Here is a 24585-nt window from a genome sequence, read left to right on the forward strand (position 1 = left end):
TGGCAAGTTGTGAAATATATTCATAATCCCGTTAAGGAACATTGGCAAGTTGTGAAATGGATTCTATTGCATATTCTCAAGACCATGGATGTTGGTCTAATGTTTCAGCAAGATGAAGACGATGGTCAATAAGTTGTTGGATTCTGTAGCTCAGATTATGTTGGTGATTTGGATAACAGTAGATCAACCACAGGCTATGTGTTTGGTTTAGCCAAAGCACCGGCTAGTTGGAAGTCTACTTTATAGTCAGCAGTGCCTCTATCTACATCAGATGCAGAGTATATGGTAGTTATAGAGGTTGTTAAAGATGCAATTTGGCTTCAAGGATTGCTTGACGAATGAGGAGTAAGACAGAAGCACGTTAGAGTAAATTGTGATAGTTAGATTGCAATTAATTTAGCAGAGAATCAAGTTTATCATGCAAGGACAAAACACATTGATGTCAAGTATCACTTCATTAGAGAAATTCTTGAATAATATCAAGTTTCAATTCAAAAGATTAAGATTACTGAAAATCCTGCAAACATGATGACAAAAGTTGTGATAGTTTTCAAGTTCAATCTTTGTTTGGACTTTATAAATGTTTTGAAAAGTTTGAAGTTTGGCCCTTGCAAAGCGCATTGGAAGACACTACCAAAGATTGCATTGTGAGAAGATGAAAAAATTTGATGATGTGGGAAAGTCCCCAAGGTGGAGATTTGTGGATGGTAGCTCCCTTTTCCCATTTTCCACATTGAAAGGTTGGGAAGGAGGGGGGAATCTCGTATTATAAATTGAACTCCCCTCCCTTAGGTTCAAGGATCTCATTCCAAACTCATTTGTAGTAGTTTGGTCTTGTTTTTTCTTCTTTTGTTACTATTGCTTAGAGAAATATTAATCTTGGTAGTATCTAACGACGTAGGCAAAATTAGCCGAACCTCACTAAATTTCTAGTGTCTTTATTTCTCGTATTTTTCTTGCTTTATTTAATAGTTTTATTTTAGTTAAATATATTTTTCTTTCGCAACAAGGGCATGTGGGAGGCCTATCATGACCAAGGCGACATTACCGTCAATCCTAGACTCACCATGTCAAAGGTGTAGGATATACCTCCAACTCTCTTGTTTTTCGTTATCTCTTCCAATCCTATGTGTGTAGGTGCACAAATTAGTTTGCCAAAAACCATGTTGTAAATTAGTTGATTTATAACTGTAATTATCCTCGTAACATATTAAAAATTGCTTATGGAATTTCCACCAAATTTATTTGTTTCAATTCACCAAAGATCAGTACATGAGAAAAGAAGTGACGAAAAAAGACAAGCAACGTTGCAAAATTGACATTGAGTGGATTTCTTAAGGTCAATGCGAAAGATGTTCTTGGCACGGGTCTTAAGTCAAAATACTTGTTTTAATGTGGAACTGGCAAAGTCATTCTTTTGCGTAGGGAGAACGGGCCACTCATCAATTGCTTCGGATCAACATGAAAGAATTGCACCATAAGGCTCTCATAGAGAGAACATGTTTGTGTGCTCTTGAAGACGCTCTTTGGTGTGGCAAATTACCTACTACTCAAATATATGTTTAGTAAACTTCTTAACTACAACAAAAGTTACTCTACTCTCCCATTTCCCCATCAGTCGGCAAGAGCTCAACATCAACAAACGAACATTTAAGATTTAACAACAGTATTTTTTTCACAAGCCTCAAGATTCAGACCCACATCTCTAAATCTCCTAGATCTAGTGCCCTCTTGTTGGGTAATGCTTGAAACACCATGTCAAGTTTTCGTGATAAACTCCATTGTTGAGCTATTCTTGAAAGAAGAGTTCCATCCCCGGGATTCACTAGGGCATCTGCCAAAGAGTTCTATTGTGTATATATTTCCATAGTAGAACTCAAAATGCAAACTTGTTATTGCAGAAGGATATGTTGACATTCGTAGTAGATGAAGTTTGACACACCAGGCGCGTGTATGTGGCCACAATTATACATACCCACATTTACAAATCCACAATGGAGGTGTGCATAATTGTGAGTATATATGGATGTGCCCACTTGTTGCCATAGGTTAAGAACTTAAGCTATAGGTTGTGTGCATGTGCACTCCTCTATGTACATCTATATGATTATGTGTGGCCAATATGTATAGTTGTGGGTCAAACGAAGGTGTACTATAGGCCAAAAGTTCAAGAGGGTCAAAAGATGAAATTGCCATCGGTTAAGAAGAACCTATGATTGGAAGAGCTTACAAAGGTAAATTAGGTTGTCATAGCTACCGAATTGTTCTAGGTGAGGATCGTGTGATGTTCACCAATGGAAGAGAGCCAAAAGTTCAATATAAAATGCAATGAAAAAGTAAGATGGGGTATTTCGATGAAGTGAGATGGAGTGAATTTTGACGAATTACACTTGAAAATTGTGACCTTTCCCTTAAGAGAAGTGGGATGTAGCTTGTGAATGGCTTGGGTGTAAGTGCACATCCACATGTAATTAGGTTGTCATAGCTACCAAATTGTTCTAGGTTAGGATTGTGTTATGTTGACCAATGCAAGAGTGCCATCTTGCTACGAAGAGGCCACAAAAATTCAAGATAAAATGCAATGAAAAAGTAAGACGGGGTATTTCCATGCCGAGTTGGAGTCAATTTTGACAAATTACAGTTAAAAATTGTGACCTTTCCCTTAAAAGAAGTGGGCTTTACCTTGTGAATGGTTTAAGCGTAAGTGCACATCCACATCAAATTTGGTTGTCATAGCTGCCGAATTGTTCTAGGTGAGGATAGTGTGATGTTGACGAATGGAAGAGACCCATCTTGCTATGAAGAGACCCAAAAGTTCAAGAGAAAATGCAATGAAAAAGGATGATGGGGTATTTCCATGCCAAGTGAGATGGAGCCAACTTTGAGGAATTACACTTGAAAATTGTGACCTTTTCCCTTAAGAGAAGGGAGCTTTAGCTTGTGAATGGTTTGAGTGTAAATGCACATCGTCATGCAATTAGCCTGAATCTCTAATTCAAAGTGATACTAGTTGCCAAGGAATTCAAATACCAACATGAAATATGTTTTGATGAAGTTACCCCCTACTCATGAAGAAGACATCATGGATGTAGATTGGAATTGCAACAAAGGAGGATATGGAATTGGTACAAATGAATATCCTTTCCTTCTAGGAGATCAATAACCAAAGCTTTAGTATGTGGTTAAAGGAATGATGCAATGCTTGTGTGGAATAAGGAATCAAGATTTGTACCCTAGAATAGACGAATTGATTGTAGGAAGGCTCTTGGATTTCAGTTAGGTTGGCAATTTGCACAATGCAAAGGCTGCTTCAACGCATGTTTTCTAGTTTCCGGGAAGAAGGGAATAATGGAGATGAAGTGTTTAGGAGTCTAGAACTATATCAACAGTGGAAGTGAAGTTTATTAGATTGGGATAGATTTAGGTAAGAGTCCTCAAATCCTTATCTCGATCACCATTTGTGGTAAATGATCATATTGATTTCTTAGATACCAATCAAGTATTATCGTTTTTGCTCATCAAAATCTTAGGGTTTTTGACCTTAAAATTAGGTTGTATTTGATGATGATGCATTTGCACTCTTGTTGTTAAACTTTATCCTGCTCTTGTTAGGCATATGCACATGACGAACATCTTGAAATGTATGGTAAAAGACTTCTTACTTCAATATTCACGGGGTGAAGTGGATCTCTGCTCCATAGTCGATGTGTTTACTAGCTCAAAACAATAGGAATTGTATTGTGATATTCCATATGCATCTTTCCATATCTCATGTTCAACCCATGAATATTAGCTGTTTCACAATCATTTTCCATGATTTTCACCTTTTTTTAGCTACTTATCTTTTGTAAAAGTACGGGAATCTTTGACAAAGCCTTTGCCATTGTGCTTTGAATAACCAAACATTTGCATAAGTCTTCAAAAATTATTATTTGGTAACGAAATACCTTTGCTTGAATGACAAGGTGAGACCCTTCAACCCTAATTGTACCATTAATGTCATTGTGGGTTGTAGGTTAATTTGACTATACATGTGGTTTACCATGTGTCTTGCTTCTTTTCAGAAGCTTGGTGATAATGCGGCTCATGTTATTGTGATCTTGAAGTGCAACTTTGTCCCATCAAGATGAAGAAATATCATATATCAAATCACAATAATACATATACTTTGAGGACCATATTCTTTCTATGATGACAACATTACATCCTACACGCTGACTCCCAAAAACATCCCTGATAATCTACTTATAAAATGTGATAATCTACTTATAAAATGTGTGAAACCTTATAGAACAAGCATGTAATTTCTAATGAGTTAGCTTTCAAGAACATATTCATCAATTGTCGCATCATTTTATAGGAGTCTACTAGAATGTTAGGTATGTGAGAGAACCTATTCTCTAATACTTTAAGCATCATGTAAATGGTTCCCCGAATAACAACTCTCTCAAAGAGTAAGTTCCTTGAGAGAACACATTCCTTATTAATTTTTTAATCAAGATATCAATTCTTGCATGAGCAAAATATCAGGATAATTAGATGGGTTTCCATAATTATGAAAGGATCTCTAGTGCTTCTATTTAGATAAGCGTGGGGAAATACCCACTAAGATTAGGAAACAACTATAAATGACAACCCTTACAAAACTTTCACTATTTTGGTTTCAATGAGAAATTTATCAATTGCTTATGCGTGACTTGTTAGTCAATAACACATCAACTATCGTACATTATTAATATATATATATATTTTTTCCAACAATGGTTTATATTATGTTTAAAGTGATTTAAATTATACATGGACACTTCCAAATATTCTTAATAATTTCATCATGGATTTTTTATCTTTTTCAACTGCTCTTAGGCTACCACAAACATTCATTATTGCACCACATTTTGCATACATATCTACCAGAGCATTGCTAGGTACAGTACAACATGTTTTTCTAACAATCCTGTGTCGATGTTCTCATCATGAACTTCCTCCCCTTTTCAATTGCTTGTGCATGCCTCGTGTTGGTGGAGAAATACCTAGAGAGGTGGTGGATACTTGTAACATATACACCCATTAAACATGAAGAAAACATGTAGCTTGTCCCATCTCTTCTTCTCAAAAGACTACATTTGAATCTCCCTTGATAGCATCATATTCTCCTTTTAGTGTATGCATCAAACTCGGCCAAATCTCCTTGACTACATCCACAACATTCCATCGACATCTACTAGTCCAAAAAACCCATCAGACCATTGAACTAATAGTCTCCCAAACCATTTGTCACAATCTTGTATACAATGTCATATTGAACCCAAACCACTTGACATATTCAATATATCAACCTCTTGTATACAATGCCAAGTTAACCTTTTCTCTTTCATAATCTTGTAGTTCACCCTTAATATCTGCCCACATCACTATCCCCAATTTATATACTCTAGAGTCATATACCTCATATGCAAAAGACACAAAATATAATCTCCAAAGCAATCTAGTTGCTATACACGGCCAGAATAGATGATGAAGCGACTCCATCTCTGACCCATAGAAATCACACATTGCATCCACATTCTTACAATACATCCTAACCCTAACAGAAAACTTCATAATGGACAAGCAACTATCTAAATAAAAGAGTCTTTCTTGGAATTTGTATGGCAAATAGCCATTTCGAAAATGTTACCATTCATGCGAGTAGGATCAACATTATAACTCAACCATGTGTTAGCCATTGTCAGTCAATGGGGCACCCTATGCCTTATCATTACCTTTCCCAATCGAATTGATGTTGAAAAAATGGAATTGTTAAAAACATTGCCCCCAAAATACGATGTAGCTAACCACGTCCATTCCCTTGGATCCATTCCAATTCACATAATGGTTTTTTCCCCACTACCCAGAGATCCCACACTGAATTAACAACATTAGGATTAGGATCAATTATCCACTTTAGCGAGAATTCTAACAGGTTTTATTGTAGCCTTAGCATAACATTCATCTTCGAAGGGGATCGTCTCCTAATCGTCAATCATGTAGAACACAATCTTACATTATTCATGTTGGAAAATTGTGAAAAGAAAAGTTTTAAGGCTCTCAAACTATTGAATGGTGGTTTAATATTGCCCAATAATGTGATAATAAAGGAAAATAAAATTTGTGCCAAATTTAGTAAAAGCATAGTTTTGATAAACCATAGTATGAACCATACACACCATATGCGCATTCGTGTTTCAATCATTTGAGCATGGTAAACACCCTCAAAGTATGGTAAATATGTACCATACTTTTGTATTCATTATTTATTTTAAGGTAGATTTCTTTTTAAGGTAAAAAGTGTAAAAAAACAAAACATAAGAATGTTTTGATAACGTATGCATTTGTTTGCATGCGTATGAGAAAGAATGTTTACCAATGCATTTGGGTATGTTAAGTAGTATGATTTAAACTTCTTAGGAACATTGTACTTATTCCAAAATTTAGTGCAACTACTCATTATGAGTATTTTTTTTTCCCATAATCTCGTTATATGTCATTATGACTCATATAAGTTTAAATAGTGACTATCTATATATAAGGTTATTGACATGAAAGAATAGAAATCCTCAAAACACTAAATGAATAGAGAAGGCAATAAATATAGTAAAGCAGAGAATAATTTTCTCTTGAATCAAATATTTTTTCTTTAGTGTAGTTAGGTTGTGTTCTTGTAATCCCTCTACATATCTTTGGTTGTGAAGCTTTTGTCCATGTTAGGCAGGAGTTAAGAAACAAGATAGATGCAAAATTCATCAAAGGCAGTGCAAAAGGTGAGATGGGTTACAGAATTTGGTCACTTCAATTCTGAAGAAATAAAATGTCATGATGTTATATTCAATGAGCCAAACTTGCTCAATGCAACCAACAAAATGAGTGAAATGGCAATTGTGGCCAATCATTTACTAAAAAATAATGAACATGTAAAGATATACAACCCAATTTCCTAAAAAGGGGATTGCAAAATAGAGAAATTTTAGACCTTGAAGATGAATATGAATTACAGGCATCGTTTATAAATGAGGAAATTCCTATTAAATTACAGATGATGAGGATTGCTATGCAAGAGAAGATCAAACCATGAGACTAACACGTGGGATCATTTGGGCTATCCAAAACTAAAAAGGCTATACCCAACAAGTGGGTCTACAACATGAAAACTTTGAAGGAGATGTGATGGCGTGGTCTGTTCTCCAAAACACTGAGGGAGTGTGTTGTTGTGTGAGGAGAAAGAAAGTAGAGAAATTTGTGCAAGAAATGGAGAACAAGATCAAGTTGCCAAAAGTCAATGTTATTATGAGATATTTGGGATCAATTCGTATTGATATTTGACTTTTAGGTTATTTGGGCATGTTCACACATGGCTGATGACTATAAGTACTTATAATCCCCCAAATATTGGCCAATAATATAGTAAAAATATGTGTATAAATCTTTGGAAGAGAGCTTTTACATTGAAGGGTAAAAATATACAAAACATAGAATCCTTGGGGCCTTTATCCCTAAGAACCTCCAATTTAAAGGACCAAGGAGGCTCCTTTAATATAAATAACTCCCACAATCTGTATACATTGTTGATGTTTTGCCTTGGGTAGACACTTTGTGAGAGCAAGTATAAGAGAATCTTTGGGGCCTTTATCCCTAACAAACTCTAGAGAGGTAAACCCAAGATAAGCTCATTTAGTAGCCAAAGGGTACAAACAAACACAAGGAATCAATTTTGTGAGAGTTGATGTAGCAAATACATAGTTGATGTTGTACCTTGAGTAGACACTTTTTCAGAGCATCTATAGGATTCTCGAAAGTATTGATCGTGATCAAAGTGATCAAAGTGAGCTTGAGTAGACACTTTTTCAAACCATCTTTGTGATGAAGTGTGTGAGAAAAGTTGTTAATAGCTGCAACGGAACAATTGTTAGGAAAAATAGACACATAGCCATGCCGTGAGAAGGCTGGTAGACAATAATAGCAAAAATAGTTGCAAAGAGTAAAGAGCATTTGCAATGAGCAATAAAAATAAAGTTCTTACAAAAGGAGCAAGAAAAATAAAGGAGCCTATTTATACAACATTAGGGAATGTGGGTGACATGGTGTTACTACTCTAGTAACATGGGCCGGATACTTAATCCCTAAGTACCCTGATCAAAGTCTTGTGGTCGGAGGCATGGTTAATGCGGACTGGGTTGCACTGCTCATGGTGCACTTCAAACAGATGTAGGCAAAACGTAAACTCGCACAGAGAATACTTGATCAACAGTTCAACACACACAATTTGTTCTGAGCTAAAACCAATCGGCTTACATAGTACACAATATATATAATTGAAAACTTAGAATATAGACACAAAGATACTCTAAATCAAGATTTGTATTATATCAACTAACCTTGATAGATAGGCCCTTTTTACGAGGTTGTATGCCCCATTTTATATGGAAGAAAGAAACAATTACAAAAGAACGTACATGTTACAAGTTTTTATCTAATAATTTGAAAGAGTTTTCTTTTCTTTGTCTTTTGTCCGACTCCACACACATTCGGCTACTATTCCTATTGGTTATGACTCATGCTTGGCCTTTCAACCCTTTCACACTATGGCGTCCTATTCGGCCAACACATGGCACACTTGTGGGACAGTGCCTTGCACGGTCGAACCCACCAAATTTTGTCCACTAAGGGTCCTCAAAATTGTGCAAAATGTTTGGCTCATGTGTAGTTGGGCTGTCTGTTTCGGTGTTGCCGATCGGCTCCATGGTCTCTTTGCAAGCCTTGTGTGTGTTGGTTTGTTTGGTTGTTTGTGTTGTTGTCGAGTTGATTTGTTTGATTTTGCATGTTTTGTTTGTGGCATTGGCTCTTCTTTGACTTCCTTTGGTTTGGCTTGGGTGTTGGCTTCCTCCCACGGGCTTGTGGCTTGCCTGGTCTCTTCAATCAACTAGTTGTCCTCAATTCACGTTGTCGTGAAGAATTTCGGCCATAGGCGAAAACCGGGAAACATTGTCTACATCGGCGGGGTGCAGCGTGTGTACGCACCCATGTGCATTTGGTGTGAATATTGAGGGCGGCTTTATGGCGCCGAAGAGTAGTCAAGTCGGGACAGACGATCCCATGAAAGTCGGGATTTGTCCCACATTGTAACGCATCCCTCTCCTTGTTCTATAAAAGGGAGGGAACGCCCTTTGTAAAAGGGTTGCCCATTTTGGATTAGAGGGTATACCGGTAGGTTTAGGGTTAGGTTTCTTCTGCTTCTTCTTCTTCCCCTTCGTGTTCGTTTAGGGTTGGCTGCAGCTTATCTCCTGTGCAAGACCCCGCTCGGCGCGACGAGCCCGAGAGCTCCCTGACGGCGGCTTGACAGCAGACGACTGTTGTAAACTATCCTGGTCCGGCTCGAAGCCGGGAGTGTATTCTTCTTATATATATATACATATACGTTTGCGTCTGTCTGTGTATATTGGCGTCTTGTTGGTGTCGGGTGCTCCCCTCCTTTCCTGCGTTTCCTGTACAACAGGGCGTGTGTGTGAGTGTGTGTGTGTGTGTGATCCCGCCTTTCTCCACGCACGCGCGTAACAACGCGACACCTTTGGTGAACCCGACGTGAAAGGCGGCAATGGAGGATGGAGTCGGAAGACGACGACCTTGTGGTGTTGGAGTCGGCACGAGTGGTGATGAGGCGAGAAGCAGCGCAACAAGCGGTTGGGCGAGTGGTCGAAAGAGTCGGCCGTTTCAACGGGGACAAAGTCCCATCTTACTTGGAAGCCTACAATGCGGAAATGGAAGAGCATGGCGTAGACGAGGCGTTGAGGCTGGAGTTCTTCTGCCGGGTCGTAGCTGTTCGGATGCATGTGGAAGTAATGGAGCTCCGTGAGGCTCGTGGTTCGTGGGAGGCCTTCGAAGAGGCGCTCCTAAAGGCATACGGAGGACGGCGGAAGAGCCGAGGACGGCACCACTTCGACCAGTGGGTAGCATCGGCAAAGACCCACCGGGGTGCGACGAAGGCGTTCCGGGAATTCGAGCGACGACTTGCTCGGCTCCCAGAGCGGGAACAAGGTTTGGTGGGGGCGGACAAAGTCCTTTTGTTCGTCAGGTCGATCGACCGAGCGGAACGGGAAGCCATCGGGATTAAGCTCGAAGACGATGATGGAGCGAATGGCCTTACGGAGGACTGGTCGAGGGTCGGAAGGGTGTGCCAAAGGCTAGACAACGAGCGAGCCGAGAAGGCTAAGAGGAAGGTACGGGACGGCGTGCCATCACAGCGGGAAGAGGCCGAACGACAGGGAGAGTCGACAAGGGTCGGCGTTGGGGCCAGGATTGCGGAGGCGTACGCAGCGCTCAAAGCGATGCTCGAGGAAGAGGGGAAAATGGAAACCGAAGAAGGGCTTATTATGGAGTCGGGCCGGAGGTGATCGGAGGATGAGGAGGCCGAAAGACAAGGGTACGTCGGTACCACGGGAGAGGGCGCGGGACGAGCCACCCTCTCGACTTGCGGAGATAGAACGGCCAAGGACAAGGCCGAGATACCGATCGAGGAACCGGAACGTTGGGACCAGCGGTTTCGGGCGTGTCAACCCGAGATCCCGGTCATTGGAGAATCAAGCCCAGACGGGGCTTGCGCGATCGGTAAGAAGACGACTGCCGAACACAAAGAGTCGGTGGCTACGGACAAGGGCGTAAAACGGGCGGGTGATTCTTTGTATCTTCCCATGCTTGCTCCAGAGACGATGGCAGTCGGGCCCGAATACCCGCGTGAGTCCCAAGCGGAGGAAGGCGGCGGCGGAGGGCCAAGAATCACCGGCGAGACGATACGGGGAAGGATCGGACGAAAGCCCACGGACCCGATTCCGGAGAACTCGGCATTCGGGCCCGTATGCCCATGTCAGACCGAGGAGATGGATGGCGGTACTGAGGAGTCCTGGCACGATGCCAGCGAAGTCGGATGGGAAACGGCCTGCGAGGAGGCCGAGGGCGGATGTGGCATGAGGCGATCGGCATTCCGATACGGGTGGAGCGTGATCCGGTCGTGGATCGTTCGATCAGGTCCGGTTTCGGCATGAAAGAGCCGATACGGAAGGGGGGTGCGGGACGAGCCGCCCTTTTTTACATGGGGAGAAAGACCGACCGGGCGAAGGTCCAGATTACGGAAGAGAACCGGGCGTAGCGGACTCCCGGATAACCATTCCGGGAGGAAGAGAGCAGGCCTACGAAGAGGCCGAGGACACGGTACGTCGGTACCACGAGAGAGGGTGCGGAGTAAACCGCCCTCTCGGCATGCGAAAAAGGACGACCCGGGACAGGGTCAGGAAGGCGACGAACGCCGACGGAGGATCCTTCACACCGGTTCTAGAGACTTCGGTAGTCGGCAATGCGGTCAACGTAAGACCAAGATACTGACGGGGGCGGCGTGGTGACGAAGGCAATGGGCGTAAGGAAGTCCGGTCCTACGGGATCCCCACACTTAACCAGAGACCCCGGCTGTTCGGCCAACATGGCAACGTAAGACCGAGGGAGAAGGAAGCTGGCGGCGGGAAACGGGACCCGACTACACGGAAGACACGAGGAGAGTCCGGGAGGAACTCAAACAAAAGACACCCGAATTACGGCAGGCATCGAAACGGAGTCCGGTCCTATGGGACCCTCACACCGATCTGGAGACCTCGGCTGATCGGCCAACGCGGCAACGTAAGACCAATGGAGAAGGACGGTGGCGGCAGGGAACGGGACCCGACGACACGAGGGTTCGGAAGGAGCCGGTAGGGGCAAACACGGGAAGGTGTGTCAGGCTGGAAGGGGCAAACACCTGGGACAAAACAAGAGTCTCGCGAGTGGCCATCACGGGCTGGATCGAAGCGTGACTACAGGACGGTGTTCGGCACGGGCGGTCCCGAACAAAGGAAGCAGAAGACGGCACAAGAGAGGTGCCGGGAACGAGGTGACAAGTGCCTAGTGGACTGCACAGGGTCGGAACCAGGACGGCAAGAGAGGCCGGAGGAGGATCCTCCACACTCACTTCGTAGATCTCGGTAACTCCGTCGAAGTAACAAAGACTGACACGGCAAGCCGGGGTGACAAGCTGGTGGGGGCGAGGGGACGACGGCAAGCGAAAGACCCAAGACCTGTTTCAGCAGCACGATGACGGGAAGGGCCAAGCGTGCTACCACGGGGTGTTCCTCGGATGCAAAGGACCCCGGTATGCGGGTGAACAGCGATGCACGATCAGGCCGGAAAGGGGCCGACGAGGAGTGCAACACGGGCAGTACCAAACAACAGACGAGGGTAGGTGGCACACGGAGGTGCCGGAGCGGAAAGGCGAGCGCGGAGAAGGCCGGAAAGGGATCTTCCACACCGTTTCGGAGACCATGGCGGTTCGAGCCGACGCGACGATGTAAGACCATGGAGAAGGAAGGTGGCGGCGAAAGGACGAAGGCGACGCGAAACACCATCGGGACATCACAATTCGACAACGGAGGCCAAGCGGGCTGCCACGGGCATTCCTCCAGTGGAGGACATCGGGCATACGGCGGGAAGCAGGGCGTTCATACGGCCGAACAAGGGCCAACGGAAGAACGCGTGCTACGGAGGTCGCGGTAGAGGACCCATCGACGTGTCGAACGAGCCTACGGGGAGGCGAGCGCGAAGGAAGACTCGAAGCCGCCGGATCAAACCGGCAGCGAGCCGAGATGCGGATCACGGGAGACTGGTTTCTCACCGGCCGAAATCTCTCACCCTTCAACCAGATTGGCACGTACCGGTGGACGTGCAGTTAGGTGGGGGCGGATGTCGTGAAGAATTTCGGCCATAGGCGAAAACCGGGAAACATTGTCTACATCGGCGGGGTGCAGCGTGTATATGCACCCATGTACATTTGGTGTGAATATCGAGGGCGCCTTTATGGCGTCGAAGAGTAGTCAAGTCGGGACAGACGATCCCATGAAAGTCGGGATTTGTCCCACGTTGTAACGCATCCCTCTCCTTGTTCTATAAAAGGGAGGGAACGCCCTTTGTAAAAGGGTTGCCCATTTTGGATTAGAGGGTATACCGGTAGGTTTAGGGTTAGGTTTCTTCTGCTTCTTCTTCTTCCCCTTCGTGTTCGTTTAGGGTTGGCTGCAGCTTATCTCCTGTGCAAGACCCCGCTCGGCGCGACGAGCCCGAGAGCTCCCCGACGGCGGCTTGACAGCAGACGACTGTTGTAAACTATCCTGGTCCGGCTCGAAATCGGGAGTGTATTCTTCTTATATATATATACATATACGTTTGCGTCTGTCTGTGTATATTGGCGTCTTGTTGGTGTCGGGTGCTCCCCTCCTTCCCTGCGTTTCCTGTACAAGAGGGCGTGTGTGCGTGTGCGTGTGTGTGCATGTGTGTGTGTGTGCGCGTGAGTCGGTGTCAAGCACGCTCTCTCACTCCCTCTCTCCCTTCGGCTGCTTCCGGTGCGTTTCAGGGGTGCCCCAGAAAATGGTGAAGTGCGACTTCCTACGCTCCGTCGCTCCCTAGTCCAAGACCCCCGTGGTCCCGCCTTTCTCCACGCACGCGCGTAACAACACGACAACGTAGTTTCTTCTTCCTCTATCCTTCCTTCAGTGTTGGGTTGGTCAAACTCTTTTGTGAATTGAATTCGCTCTTTTCCATACTTTCTAAGTCAATGGGAAGTTGCATCTGCTCGAATTCTTTCATCAATTTCTTGACTTTAGTGGAATTGGTTTGAGCCAGGGAAACAAATGCTTCAATTAAATCCTCCTGGAGCATCTTGATGCTATCATCGTCGATCTTCTAGAAGCCTCGACCCTCTTTTTGACGATTCTCTTGCTCGGCTCCGAAGGGTGGGAGTTCGATTGCTTGTGCTAATTGGATACTGGTTTTGTAGCTTGTCCTATAGCCCCAGAGAGCGCTTTGCAACTTTTTATCCCAATCTATCCAGTTTTCGTTCACTATTTTTCGTGGGATCGTCTGTATGGTCTTGTTTGTCGATTCTGCTAATCCATTAGCTTGCAAGTAGTATGGCGTGCTTTTCTTGTGGATTATGCCATAATGGGTCGTCAGCGCATGCACGACACCTTGTTGATAATTTGACTTCCTTGGTCGTTGATCAATTCGATTGGGCAGCCAAATCGACACCATATGTTTTCATCTAAGAATTTGGCGGTTGATGTAGCTGTATTGTCGTGTAATGTCGTGGATTCCACCCATTTCATAGAATAATCAGTGGTGACAATGATATATCTGTTGCTTTTTCATATAACAGTCGGTTTGAAAGGTCCGACAAAATCCAAACCCATAAGTGGCCGGTGCGGCATATGAGCTTTCTCGGCCGGTTGGCCCATTCTCTAACCTAAATTGTATTCCTTGGAGTATTTGGCCTTGTCGGTCATTGTTGTCGACCGTCATAATCCGTTGTTTCATATTTTTTGGGTCGTTGCATTACGGGTGTAATGCCCTTGGGCTATTCCACAATGTGCTTCACATAACATTGCTTCCTTTTCGAATTGTTGAATGGCTCGCCTCCAAAAGTCATCTGCACCCTTATGGTGTAATGTGTCTTGTAGCATACAAAAATTTCGGCTTTGGATTGCAAGCCTCTTCTTTTCGTCTTGCGTCATTCCCTTTGGTGGTAATCTCATGGTGAGACAACATAACACTACATCGATGCGAAACAATGTCCATCTAGGAAGGTGACCTTCACTCTGTCGCCTATTTTGCCTTATTCGAGCAAACTCAAGAAGTCTGGCACCGCATGTTGTGCTCCCATTCTATGATAAATGTTGAATTCAAACTCTTGGCGTAGCAACATCCATCGGGCCAATTTGCCCATTAAAGATTGTTTCGTCACTAAATATAGAAGTACCAAATGGTTGAAGTGGAAAGTAAATTTCCGGCCCAATAGGTAGTGCCGGAATTTATTGACGTTGTACATCTCAAGGGCCTCTCTCTCTATGGTTGAATAGTTTTGTTTGGTTGCAGAGAGTTTCCGACCAACATGATATATTGGTAGGTACAAGTTTGGCTTTGATAGTTGCATTAAAGTGATGTCGATGGCTACATTGAATGCGTCAATGAACACGTAAAATTGCTTCGTCCAATCTAGCAGTTGGACGACCGGTATTTGCGACAACATTACTTTTATTTAAGGCCTGATACGCATTTTCTTCAATCGGTGTCCACTAAACTGGCGTGCGATGTATCGCTACATGCAGCGGCATCCCAAAATCGGCTAAGTATCGATCGTATCATTCGACAGTACCAATGTACCTGCCCCAGGAATCAACTGAAGGCCTTCGCATTCTGTGGTTTCGGTGCTTGGATTATGACCTTGACTTTATCCGGATCGACTAAAATTCCTTCCTAACGATATGTAGTAGTAATGTGCTGCTGGTCAGTCCGAACGCACATTTAACTAGGTTTAAACTCGGCCGAGCTGATCGACACTTCTCTAAACATAGTTGTAGATGTCCCAAATGATCGGTTTCTTTGTTGTATACAATGAAATCATCCAAGAGTTGAAGTTCGTTTTTTTTTTCGGGAAAGAAAAAGACAACAATATGGACAGAGGTATGGGAAGCTTGCTACTGATTGAAAAGCTTGCATCTTGGTCGTACAAGATGCACCAATACTTGCTCAGTCACGGCTACTGGAGTTATGTCGAAGGAGCTAATGATGTAGCACTTGATTTGACACAGATTTTTTGGCTTGAGAACAAGCGGCAAGCAGAGTTCTCTACTGCTTTGCATCCTGTGTCAGTGACCAGCTATTGAGCTATATTCTGGATGCTAAGACGCCAAAGGACTTGTGAGCGAATCTCCAAAAGATTTTCGTTGCAAGCACAACGGCTAGGAAGTTGCAGCTCAAGCAAGAGCTCAGCAATGTCCGGAAGAAAGATTTGTCTGTGGGCGATTACACAGCCCGAATCAAGGAAATTTGCGATTCTCTCGCCTCCGTCAACGTTGAGGAAGGGGAAATGGTGCAGGTTTGCCTTGGTGAGCTAGCGTCCAGGTTCAAAGCCTTCCGAAGGGCGTTCTGTATGAGGGAGAATATGCCTTCGTTCTTCGAGCTTCAATCAATGTTGCTTGTGGAGGAAAATCACGTGGGTGCGTTGACGAGTACTCACGCCGACGAGAAGATGATGTACACGGAGGAAGATAGGCCCCGTGGTCGTGGTGGACGAGGTGGATCGGCGCGCAATGGAGGGGACAAACAAGAGCAAAACAGGCGGCATAATCGAAATGCCGACAGTAGTTCCGGACCCTCCACAAGCAGGCCGCGTCGAAATAAAGGCCACGAAGCCAGCAAGAGAAGGCCGTGTCGGAATGCTGGTACTGTGGCAAGAAAGGCCACAAGGAGAGCAAGTCCTAGAAAAAGAAAGCTGATTTGGACAACGCTGGATTGAGCGGAAGAGACGCAGGAAGGCGTCAAAAGTCGCACTACGTTGAGGACTCCGAACGAGCTAGAAATGGATCAGGCCTTGCCTTTGTAGTGAAGCACAAGGCCAATTCGATGGTCGTGAATACCTCGAAATCAAGCGAGGTGTGGTATGTTGATTCCGGAGCGTCAAATCATATGAAGAGTCACGAGGAATGGTTCTCATACTTGGAGAAACCAGAATCGCAAGGAGTGGTCGAAACGGGAGACGACACTTCACATACCATCGAACATGTCGGCGAAGTTCCCCTCAGCCACGTTGAGCAGAAACGGAAACTCATGAACGTGTTGCACGTCCCGACAATAACGAAGAACTTGATGTCGGTCGGTCAGATCGTCGACCAGGGAATGCAAGTTTAATTTACACATCTCGGCAGCTTCATAGAGGACGAAGGCAAGATAATCGCGCAAGGGCGCCGAGAAGGGAGGATGTTTATTCTTGACACTAATCAAGCCGGAACCGCGTTGTACGTGAAAGGACAAAAGGTCGAATCGGATATCGACTTGTGGCACAAACGGTTCGGCCACGTAAATTTCCCACAGCTTCATGAAATGCAGATAAAGAAAATTGTGTTCGGCTTGCCGAAATTTCGAGTCCGGAATGGCCAAGTTCGCGAAGCCTGCCAAATGGGAAAACAACATCGACTTCGATTCTCCAACAAGCGTAATCGTAGTTGAAGTCCGTTGGATTTGATCCATTCAGACATGTGGGGTCCGGCACAAAACGCGAGTCTCGGTGGAAGCCGTTACTTTGTAAGCTTCATCGATGACTTCAGTTGGCACACATGGGTATGCACGATCGCGAAGAAGAGCAAAGTCTTCGCAGGTTTCCTGAAGGTGAAGAGCCTTGCGGAAAGGGAAACAGGGCGTAAGATCAAATGCCTACGGTCCGATGATGGGAAGGAGTACTTCTTGGACCAGTTCACAAGTTATCTACACGTGGGAATTCGACGCGAATTCTTGTGTAGACACACGCCGCAGCAGAACGGCGTGGCCGAGCGGAAGAATCAGACAATCGAAGAAGTGGCCAGGGCAATCCTTGAGGGCATGAGGACGACTGTCTACCTACAGAATAGGACTTCTGCTAATGGAGGAGTGTTGCCACATGAATTGTATTTCGGGAAGAAGCCGAACATGGCACACTTGAGGATTTTCGATAGCATTGCATATGTGCATGTGCCGAAGGAAAAGAGGAGGAAGCTGGATGCCAAAGCCGCAAAGTGCATCTTAGTTGGCTATCCAGACGAGCAGAACGGGTATGAATGTTATAACCCCCGAACAAAGGAAGTACGTGTAAGTCGAGATGTCATGTTCGACAAATCCTCTTCGTGGTACTTGCCTTCACCTCCAATATCTCACGACCCCATTTTGAATTCTAAGGAAGAAGTTGGAGCTTTGAAAGAGTTCGATCTCATTTCGGCTAAGTGGGCCAAATGAGGGGTTGGGCCGAAATGAAGAGACGGCGATCAGTTAAGACTCAGACGTGATGTCCCCGTGTAAAGAACCGAGGAGAAAGGGAAGAAGCAAATGCTAGAATCCGATTTTGGCAGCGTCGAGTCAATTCAGAGCGGATTTGACATCGAGCCGATCATAAAGGAACCTCCATGAAAGAGGTCAAAATCGGCCGAAAATGTCGTGAAATCGGGTAATCACAAATTATGCTGAAAAACCCCGTGAAGAGATACGGGTACAATGAATACATGGCGCACCATTATGTTTGAAGTGCGTGAGCCTGGGAAGTGTGTGACGTGAGTGGCGGACGTGTGTGATTAATCTCTATTTCTCCGTCTCGGAGTAATCTCTATCTCTCCGTCTCCATCTCCATCTTTGAGTTTTAACGAACTGTCATAGTTCCCAACTGTGTACTCCGCGCTTTCCGCATACTATTCTTTTACAAAGCGAACTCTCAACAACTTGTGTACCTCTTCCTTCACTCTGGCTGCGTAATTTGGGTTCATCTAGTACCACCTCTGTTGTACTGACATGGTGTCTTTGTTGAGATGTATCTGATGCGGATAGGGATCCACTGTTGTCCCCAAGTTAACTTCCTCCAATGTCGATGCTTTTACGTGTTAAGATATTGTCATTTCCTTTTCTAGGGCCAATTGGGAAAAGCGCGGTTTTGTCATAGCTTTAGGGTCCGCCTCTCGCAGATCTCCCTCCGTCTCAGTGTCCCTCCCAGACACGTACAGGCTGATTGGTTCGATCTCGCAAATCGATCTCGAATAGAGGCATGAACTTTGGGTTCTGTTCTAAATATCGATAGACCTCATCGGCCAGTTCATCAAGCATGTGGATTGCTTCTGTGTATAGCGGCATCATCTCTTTATATTTGTTGTCCGTAGCCATGGTCGTCCGAACAGAAGTGGATATGCACCTGGTCCATCTAAGTGTAATACTACTGCTGAAATTTCAAATGATTGTCCTCTGATTGTTATTTCCAAATTTCAAATTAGTCTGAAGAGTTGGATGCAGCTTGTGTCGGCCCTTCGAAGCCAGAATGGGCAGACCTCCCATTGTTCGATGCTGAGGCAATCGTAGGTGGCTTTACTTATCACTTTAACTCCTGACCCACCATCGATAATGTTGTAGGGTACTTCTTTAACCTTGACGATGACATTTACGGCCGGATTTTGTTCTATTATCGACGACCCTTCATTTGACTATGTAAAATTAATCAGTGCGATCGGTTCTTCCTCTTTTTTCACAATCGCCGCCATCGTCTCTTTGAGCTAAGGAACCAAATTCAACAGTCATCTAAGTGGCATCGTGATTTGGCATCCAACCAAAGGTTGCCAAATTGGATTGTCTACCATTGGTTCTTTGGCCCTAGATGATTGTTGCTGCAATTGGGGTTTGCCGATGGTTATGTTTTGCATCTCATGTTCCATCCAATTGACATTCACGTTGGCTTTTTCAACCTATATTTTTGCCGCTTTTTTTATTTCATCTTAATCCTCATGTAGGCGTGGTAACTTGCCATACTTTAGTCGTGATTGTATTGACAGTTGGAGCTTTACCACAGTCCTTCTGTAGGCACCGATTTGCGTAATTGCTCGGTTGTCAGTGTCACGACATAGTGACATAAAATATATAGTTGGTGAGGATTGAACTTGCAACCTCACATGTCATGACATAGTATTCTATAGTATAGTATATAGTGCAAATTCTAGAACATTCTAGTCTTTAGTATATTCTAGAAGTATTCTATGGTATATTCTAGAGATATTTCTCGAGTATATTATAGAGATCTTTCTTGACAATCAAGGTGAACAACACCAGTTATGGAGTGTTTCAATTCATCAACATATCCATTCAATTTTCTTCTAATTTCTTGTGCATTTATTATCTATGCATGACAATTTGTTCACCTTCCATTTGGAAGCATCACCCGTCGTCTTCATTGCCTCCACCTTTTCTTCTAGAGACACCATCATCACCGTCGTTGCTTCCAAAGTTATGGTCATCAACATCCTTGGTTTTAGAGACATCATCGTCATAGTCGTCCTTGCTTCGATAGTATGTATTTTATGTCACTATGTTGTGACATGAGAGGTTGTAGGTTCAATCCTCACCAACTATGTATTTTATATCACTATGTCGTGACATTCGGCAGTTATAACATATGAGGTTTTGCCGACCCGCTCACCTGACCTCGTTCGATTTTTGTTGGTTGTGCCTGGGATTGGTGTCTGTCCCTTTCTTCCCGAGCCCGAGGGTTGTATTCGGATTGCCTCACTTGTTGAGGCCATCGATGATCGTCCCTCCAGTTGTTATTGGGCTGAAAACGACGATCGCTTATCTTATTATCTTCCATTCACCATTGATTATGCAATCTTTCATTTTCCCCATAATTTCGGGATTTGGCGAATCCCCCTCTAGTATTATTGAATGGTTTTCTATCGTACTTGGGTGATTCCTTGCGCTCATGTCTATCTCGATTACTTCTTCCGTAATCGTCCTCCCAATATCTGTCTCCTGTCGGCTTGGGTCTGTCCTTGTATCGGGGTCGGTCTTCGTCCCTGAAACGGGTTGGTTGTTGAAGTCGGTCCTCATGTCACATTCAATCGTCTTGCGGTTCTATTTGTCGTACCGGTGTTGTTGACAAATTGGACAGTGCGTCCGCATTGTTCATTCTATCGTTGAATAGCTTGGATTGAGGCATGTGGTGCATTGCACTCCTTGTAAGAATCTTATCTCTTCGTCCTTCGGTAAGGCACAACGCAGTGATGCCACTGACAAGCTATTACTTGTCTGTACACTATCCATTTTAAGCACCCGGTCAATAACCTACTCAATTGTGTTCTCCTTGAATCACGTACTGCCAACATCTCTCGGAGTGGTTCATGGAGCGCTCTCAAGAATGTGTCTTTTAACTCCTCCTCTAGAGGTGGTCGCGCCAACTGCCTCCTTAGATTTTGGAACCGTATAATAAACTACGGAACCGACTCCTGGGGTTCCTAATATTCCGTGTAGAATTGGCTCATTAGTTCATGCAATGGTATACACTGTTGAAATAGTCAGACCAATTTGTCCTTGAGCTGTTCGAAGGACGTGAATACCAATTCGCCGATTGACCCTCCACTGATAGACCGAACTTGGCGATCTTCGATGTATCCGCATCGGTTGCTACGAATCATTGCCCCTTTTTATAGAAAACAAGAAATAAGTATAAAAGAACGTAAACGTTACTACGAGTGTCTATCTAATAATTTGCAGGCATTATCTTTTCTTTGTTTTTTGTCCAGCTCCCCACTTCTAGCTACTGTTTCTCTTGGTTACGAATCGTGCTTGGCCTTTCAACCTTTTCACACCTTGGCATCCTGTCCGGCCAACAAATGGTTCTTTGGTAGTAAATTGACTCTTGTATCACTAAATAGGTGCAATAAACGAGGAATACACGCGAATATCTTGGAAAAGTGGAAGAGAGAGAAGGCATTTAAAGCGTTGCAAGTTCTAACGAGAGAAGCAATTTAAAGAGTTGTGGATTCTAAAGAGAGAAGGATCTAGGATGAGAGAATGTAGAAGAGGGATAATAAAGATGAAAGAGAGTGCAAGTTTGGAGTTGCCACCCTCTAGCACCTCTTCTTTGCTCCAGAGCAGCGGTCCAACATTTAGTCGACCAAGGAGCTTATCAATGGCTTGCCTTGGAACTGACTTAGTAAGTAAATTAGCCACATTTTCTTGAGTAGGACAATAAGCCAAGTTGATGACTTGTGATTTCACTAATTCATGAACAAAATGGTAGTGCACTTCAATATGTTTTGTTCTACCATGAAATGCTAAGCTATGTGCCAATGCACTGGCACTTTGGCCGTCATTGAAAACTACAATAGGAGAGTCTCTCAAAACACTAACGTGACAAGACAATTGCATTAACCATAGCAACTCACAAGTATCCAAGTACACTCGATATTCAGCTTCCGTCGATGAAGTAGAAACTAAGTTTTTCTTCTTTGATAATTTCCAAGAAATTAAGCTTGAACCTAACACAAAACAATAGCCAGATGTGGACATTCTAGAGTCAATATCACCTGCCCAATCAGCGTCCGAGTAGCTAACAAGCTCAATGTGTCGTGTAAAAGAGAGACCATAGTTGAGTGCGTTGGCCAAATACCTAAGAACGCGAATAGTTGTTTGCCAATGACTGTCTTGGAGTACTTGAGAATTGGCTGAGAATACTCACACTATAGGACAAATCGAGCTTGGTGTAAATTAAGTGAAGAGACCCAATTAACCTTCTATATTTTGTGATATCTTCAAATATGGGAGAATCGTCTTCACGAGATAGCTTTGAGTTTAGATCCATTGGATAACATAGTGGCCTGCAATTTGACATGCTATAGGTCTCAAGGAGTTCCTTGAGATACCTATGTTAGCTGAGGAAGATTCTACCATGTGATTAATAGACCTCCATACCTATGAAGTAATGGAGAAGTCCTAGGTCAGTCATTTCGAATGTGGTTTTGAGATTAGTGCTGAGCTCCTCGATTTTAGAAGGGACTCTATAATTAGAAGGTCGTCAACATATAATATGATCAAGCATAACAAATTATCTTGAGAAAAGTCATAGAGATTGTTGTCAGCATAACATTGTTGAAACCCAAGAAGAGAAAGAAGGTATCAATTTTGTCATGCCAAGCTTTAGGAGCTTTCATTAAGCCATACAAGGCTTTGTGTAATCTGTAGACTATGTTTTCCTGCTCTAAAATCTCGATACCTTGAGGTTGTTGAGTAACATTTTGCAACTAGACATGCCTTATGTTTATCCAAGGTACCATTAGCATGGTACTTGGTCTTGAAAATTCATTTCAATCCAATGACTTGCCTATGTTGAGGTTGAGGGACCAACTCCCATTGTTGCTTTCCACTTCGGAAGAACAAGGGCCTCTTTTTCTATAGTGGGTTCTTGTGATTGCACAACAGTGCATAGCTTTACAAAGGAAATATATGTCAAAGTTGGTCAATGGATTCCGTTTATGCGCTTTTCATACCGACCCATTTTTAGCGGTAGTTGATTATCATCAGACACCTAGTTCCTTTTACATACATGTTACACACCTTCTCCTGAGTTCCCATGTGATTGACAAACTGATGACAATTGGAGAGGGGGCAACATCATTGACCAGTGGGCGCCAACGGGCAGCAATAGAGGACGATCAGTCGACTAGGCATCCACTCGCAACAATCGCACCAAATCACCAGTTGACGTGACCTCATCAAACATGCTTGTCAACAACTATCTAAGCCCTCATCATTCAGACCATGTGGCATGTTACCATATGAAGGTGGATTTGCTTAGAAGGGTGCCGCCCACACACAGGCTAACAACATAAATTTAGACATAATTATAGTTGAGGTGGCACATGAGGAAAAGAATTGTTGGTAATTACACGGTACACGGTACACCAACTAGCTTATTGTTTTCTATTGGGGAAATATTAAAAGAGGTTGTATAAGGCATTCCAGACTCGATCACTTAAGAGAAGAACGTACAGCAGAGGCTTCTTTCTCTTGCTATTACTCTTTATCACCTTAGTAATCTTTGGTACCACAACATCAACTATAGCTTATCCTTATTCTTCAAAGCCCTCAAATATCAGTGTTTCTATCACTTCCAAAACTCCATATCTGTTGGGCCTCAGGTCTCTAGCTAATTACACAATGGCATTGCCAATTTTGTGTGCACTTTCAATACGACGGAACGAAGCTACATCATCCCAAACCGCAAGCAGGGACAAGCAACCAACCGACATTTTTGATAATTTTATCGCGAGGTTCAAAGTGGACAGGATGACGGAATCAGTGGCGACAACCGCAATCACATCGTAAAAAACGATGTCACTTGACAATTCACCATTACTGTCAGCAAAAAGAATGCATCATCTCAGGTTCCACGATCTTTTTTCGCAAGCTCAAGGTGGACTACAAGATGTTGCAAGGACGTTTCAATAAAATGGATATTTAAGTGGCAGAAAGTTTTGTAGGTTTTCAACGTTGCGTAAGACAAGATACATATGGGGAAAAGGATCTTAAATCACAACTTTTAGAATGCAGAAAGGAGCTGGCAGAATTATAAAATCAACAACTCCATAAATACCTATTAATAAAGGAGCTGGCCTCATAAATACCTATTTAATGTGGAGTTAGGATCTCATTAGTTGTACAAAATATTCTTTCAAAAGTATTAGTACAATTTTGAATTTGAGATTCTATAACTCCAACAAAAATTAGAAAACATTATATTATATCAAAACATTTTTATTGTTTATTTGGAGAAATCTAAAAGGCCTTTAATCCCAAGATATTTGAAGCTTTGCACACTTGTATCAATTTTCCTTGTAACAATGGGTAGTGCCTTGGTTGTTCAATTATGCTATATAACAATGACAAATGTATATTCTGGGTCAGGACATAATGATGTTGAGGAATGAGGTGGAGAGGCTTCAACAACGGCAAAGGTATGATATGTCCCACAAGGCTGAATGTAAAATCTATGATGTTTGAGCATCAGATTAGTTACCATCAATGCTTTGTTACAATCATTATGCTTATCGTTTTGTGTGTGTGTGTGTGTGTGTGTGTGTGTGTGTGTGTGTGTGTGTGTGTGTGTGTGTGTGTGTGTGTGTGTGTGTGTGTGTGTGTGTGTGTGGTGTA

General features: G+C 43.4%; 1 protein-coding gene across 3 annotated transcripts in view; it reads left to right on the forward strand.

The window, feature by feature from the left end:
* Window positions 1-24585, forward strand: part of LOC147867464 (MADS-box transcription factor 23-like) — a 47566-nt gene that overhangs the window by 19736 nt on the left and 3245 nt on the right. For all 3 annotated transcript variants that reach the window (XM_087315256.1, XM_087315254.1, XM_087315255.1), the window contains exon 3: window positions 24340-24389. In XM_087315256.1, coding sequence (XP_087171382.1) covers window positions 24340-24389 — 50 coding nt within the window. The remainder of the gene's footprint in view (window positions 1-24339; window positions 24390-24585) is intronic.

The sequence above is a fragment of the Azolla caroliniana genome, unplaced genomic scaffold (genome assembly GCF_043228905.1).
Source record: "Azolla caroliniana isolate FFs.n. ecotype wild unplaced genomic scaffold, voAzoCaro1.0.p SCAF_2, whole genome shotgun sequence".
NCBI lineage: Eukaryota > Viridiplantae > Streptophyta > Polypodiopsida > Salviniales > Salviniaceae > Azolla > Azolla caroliniana.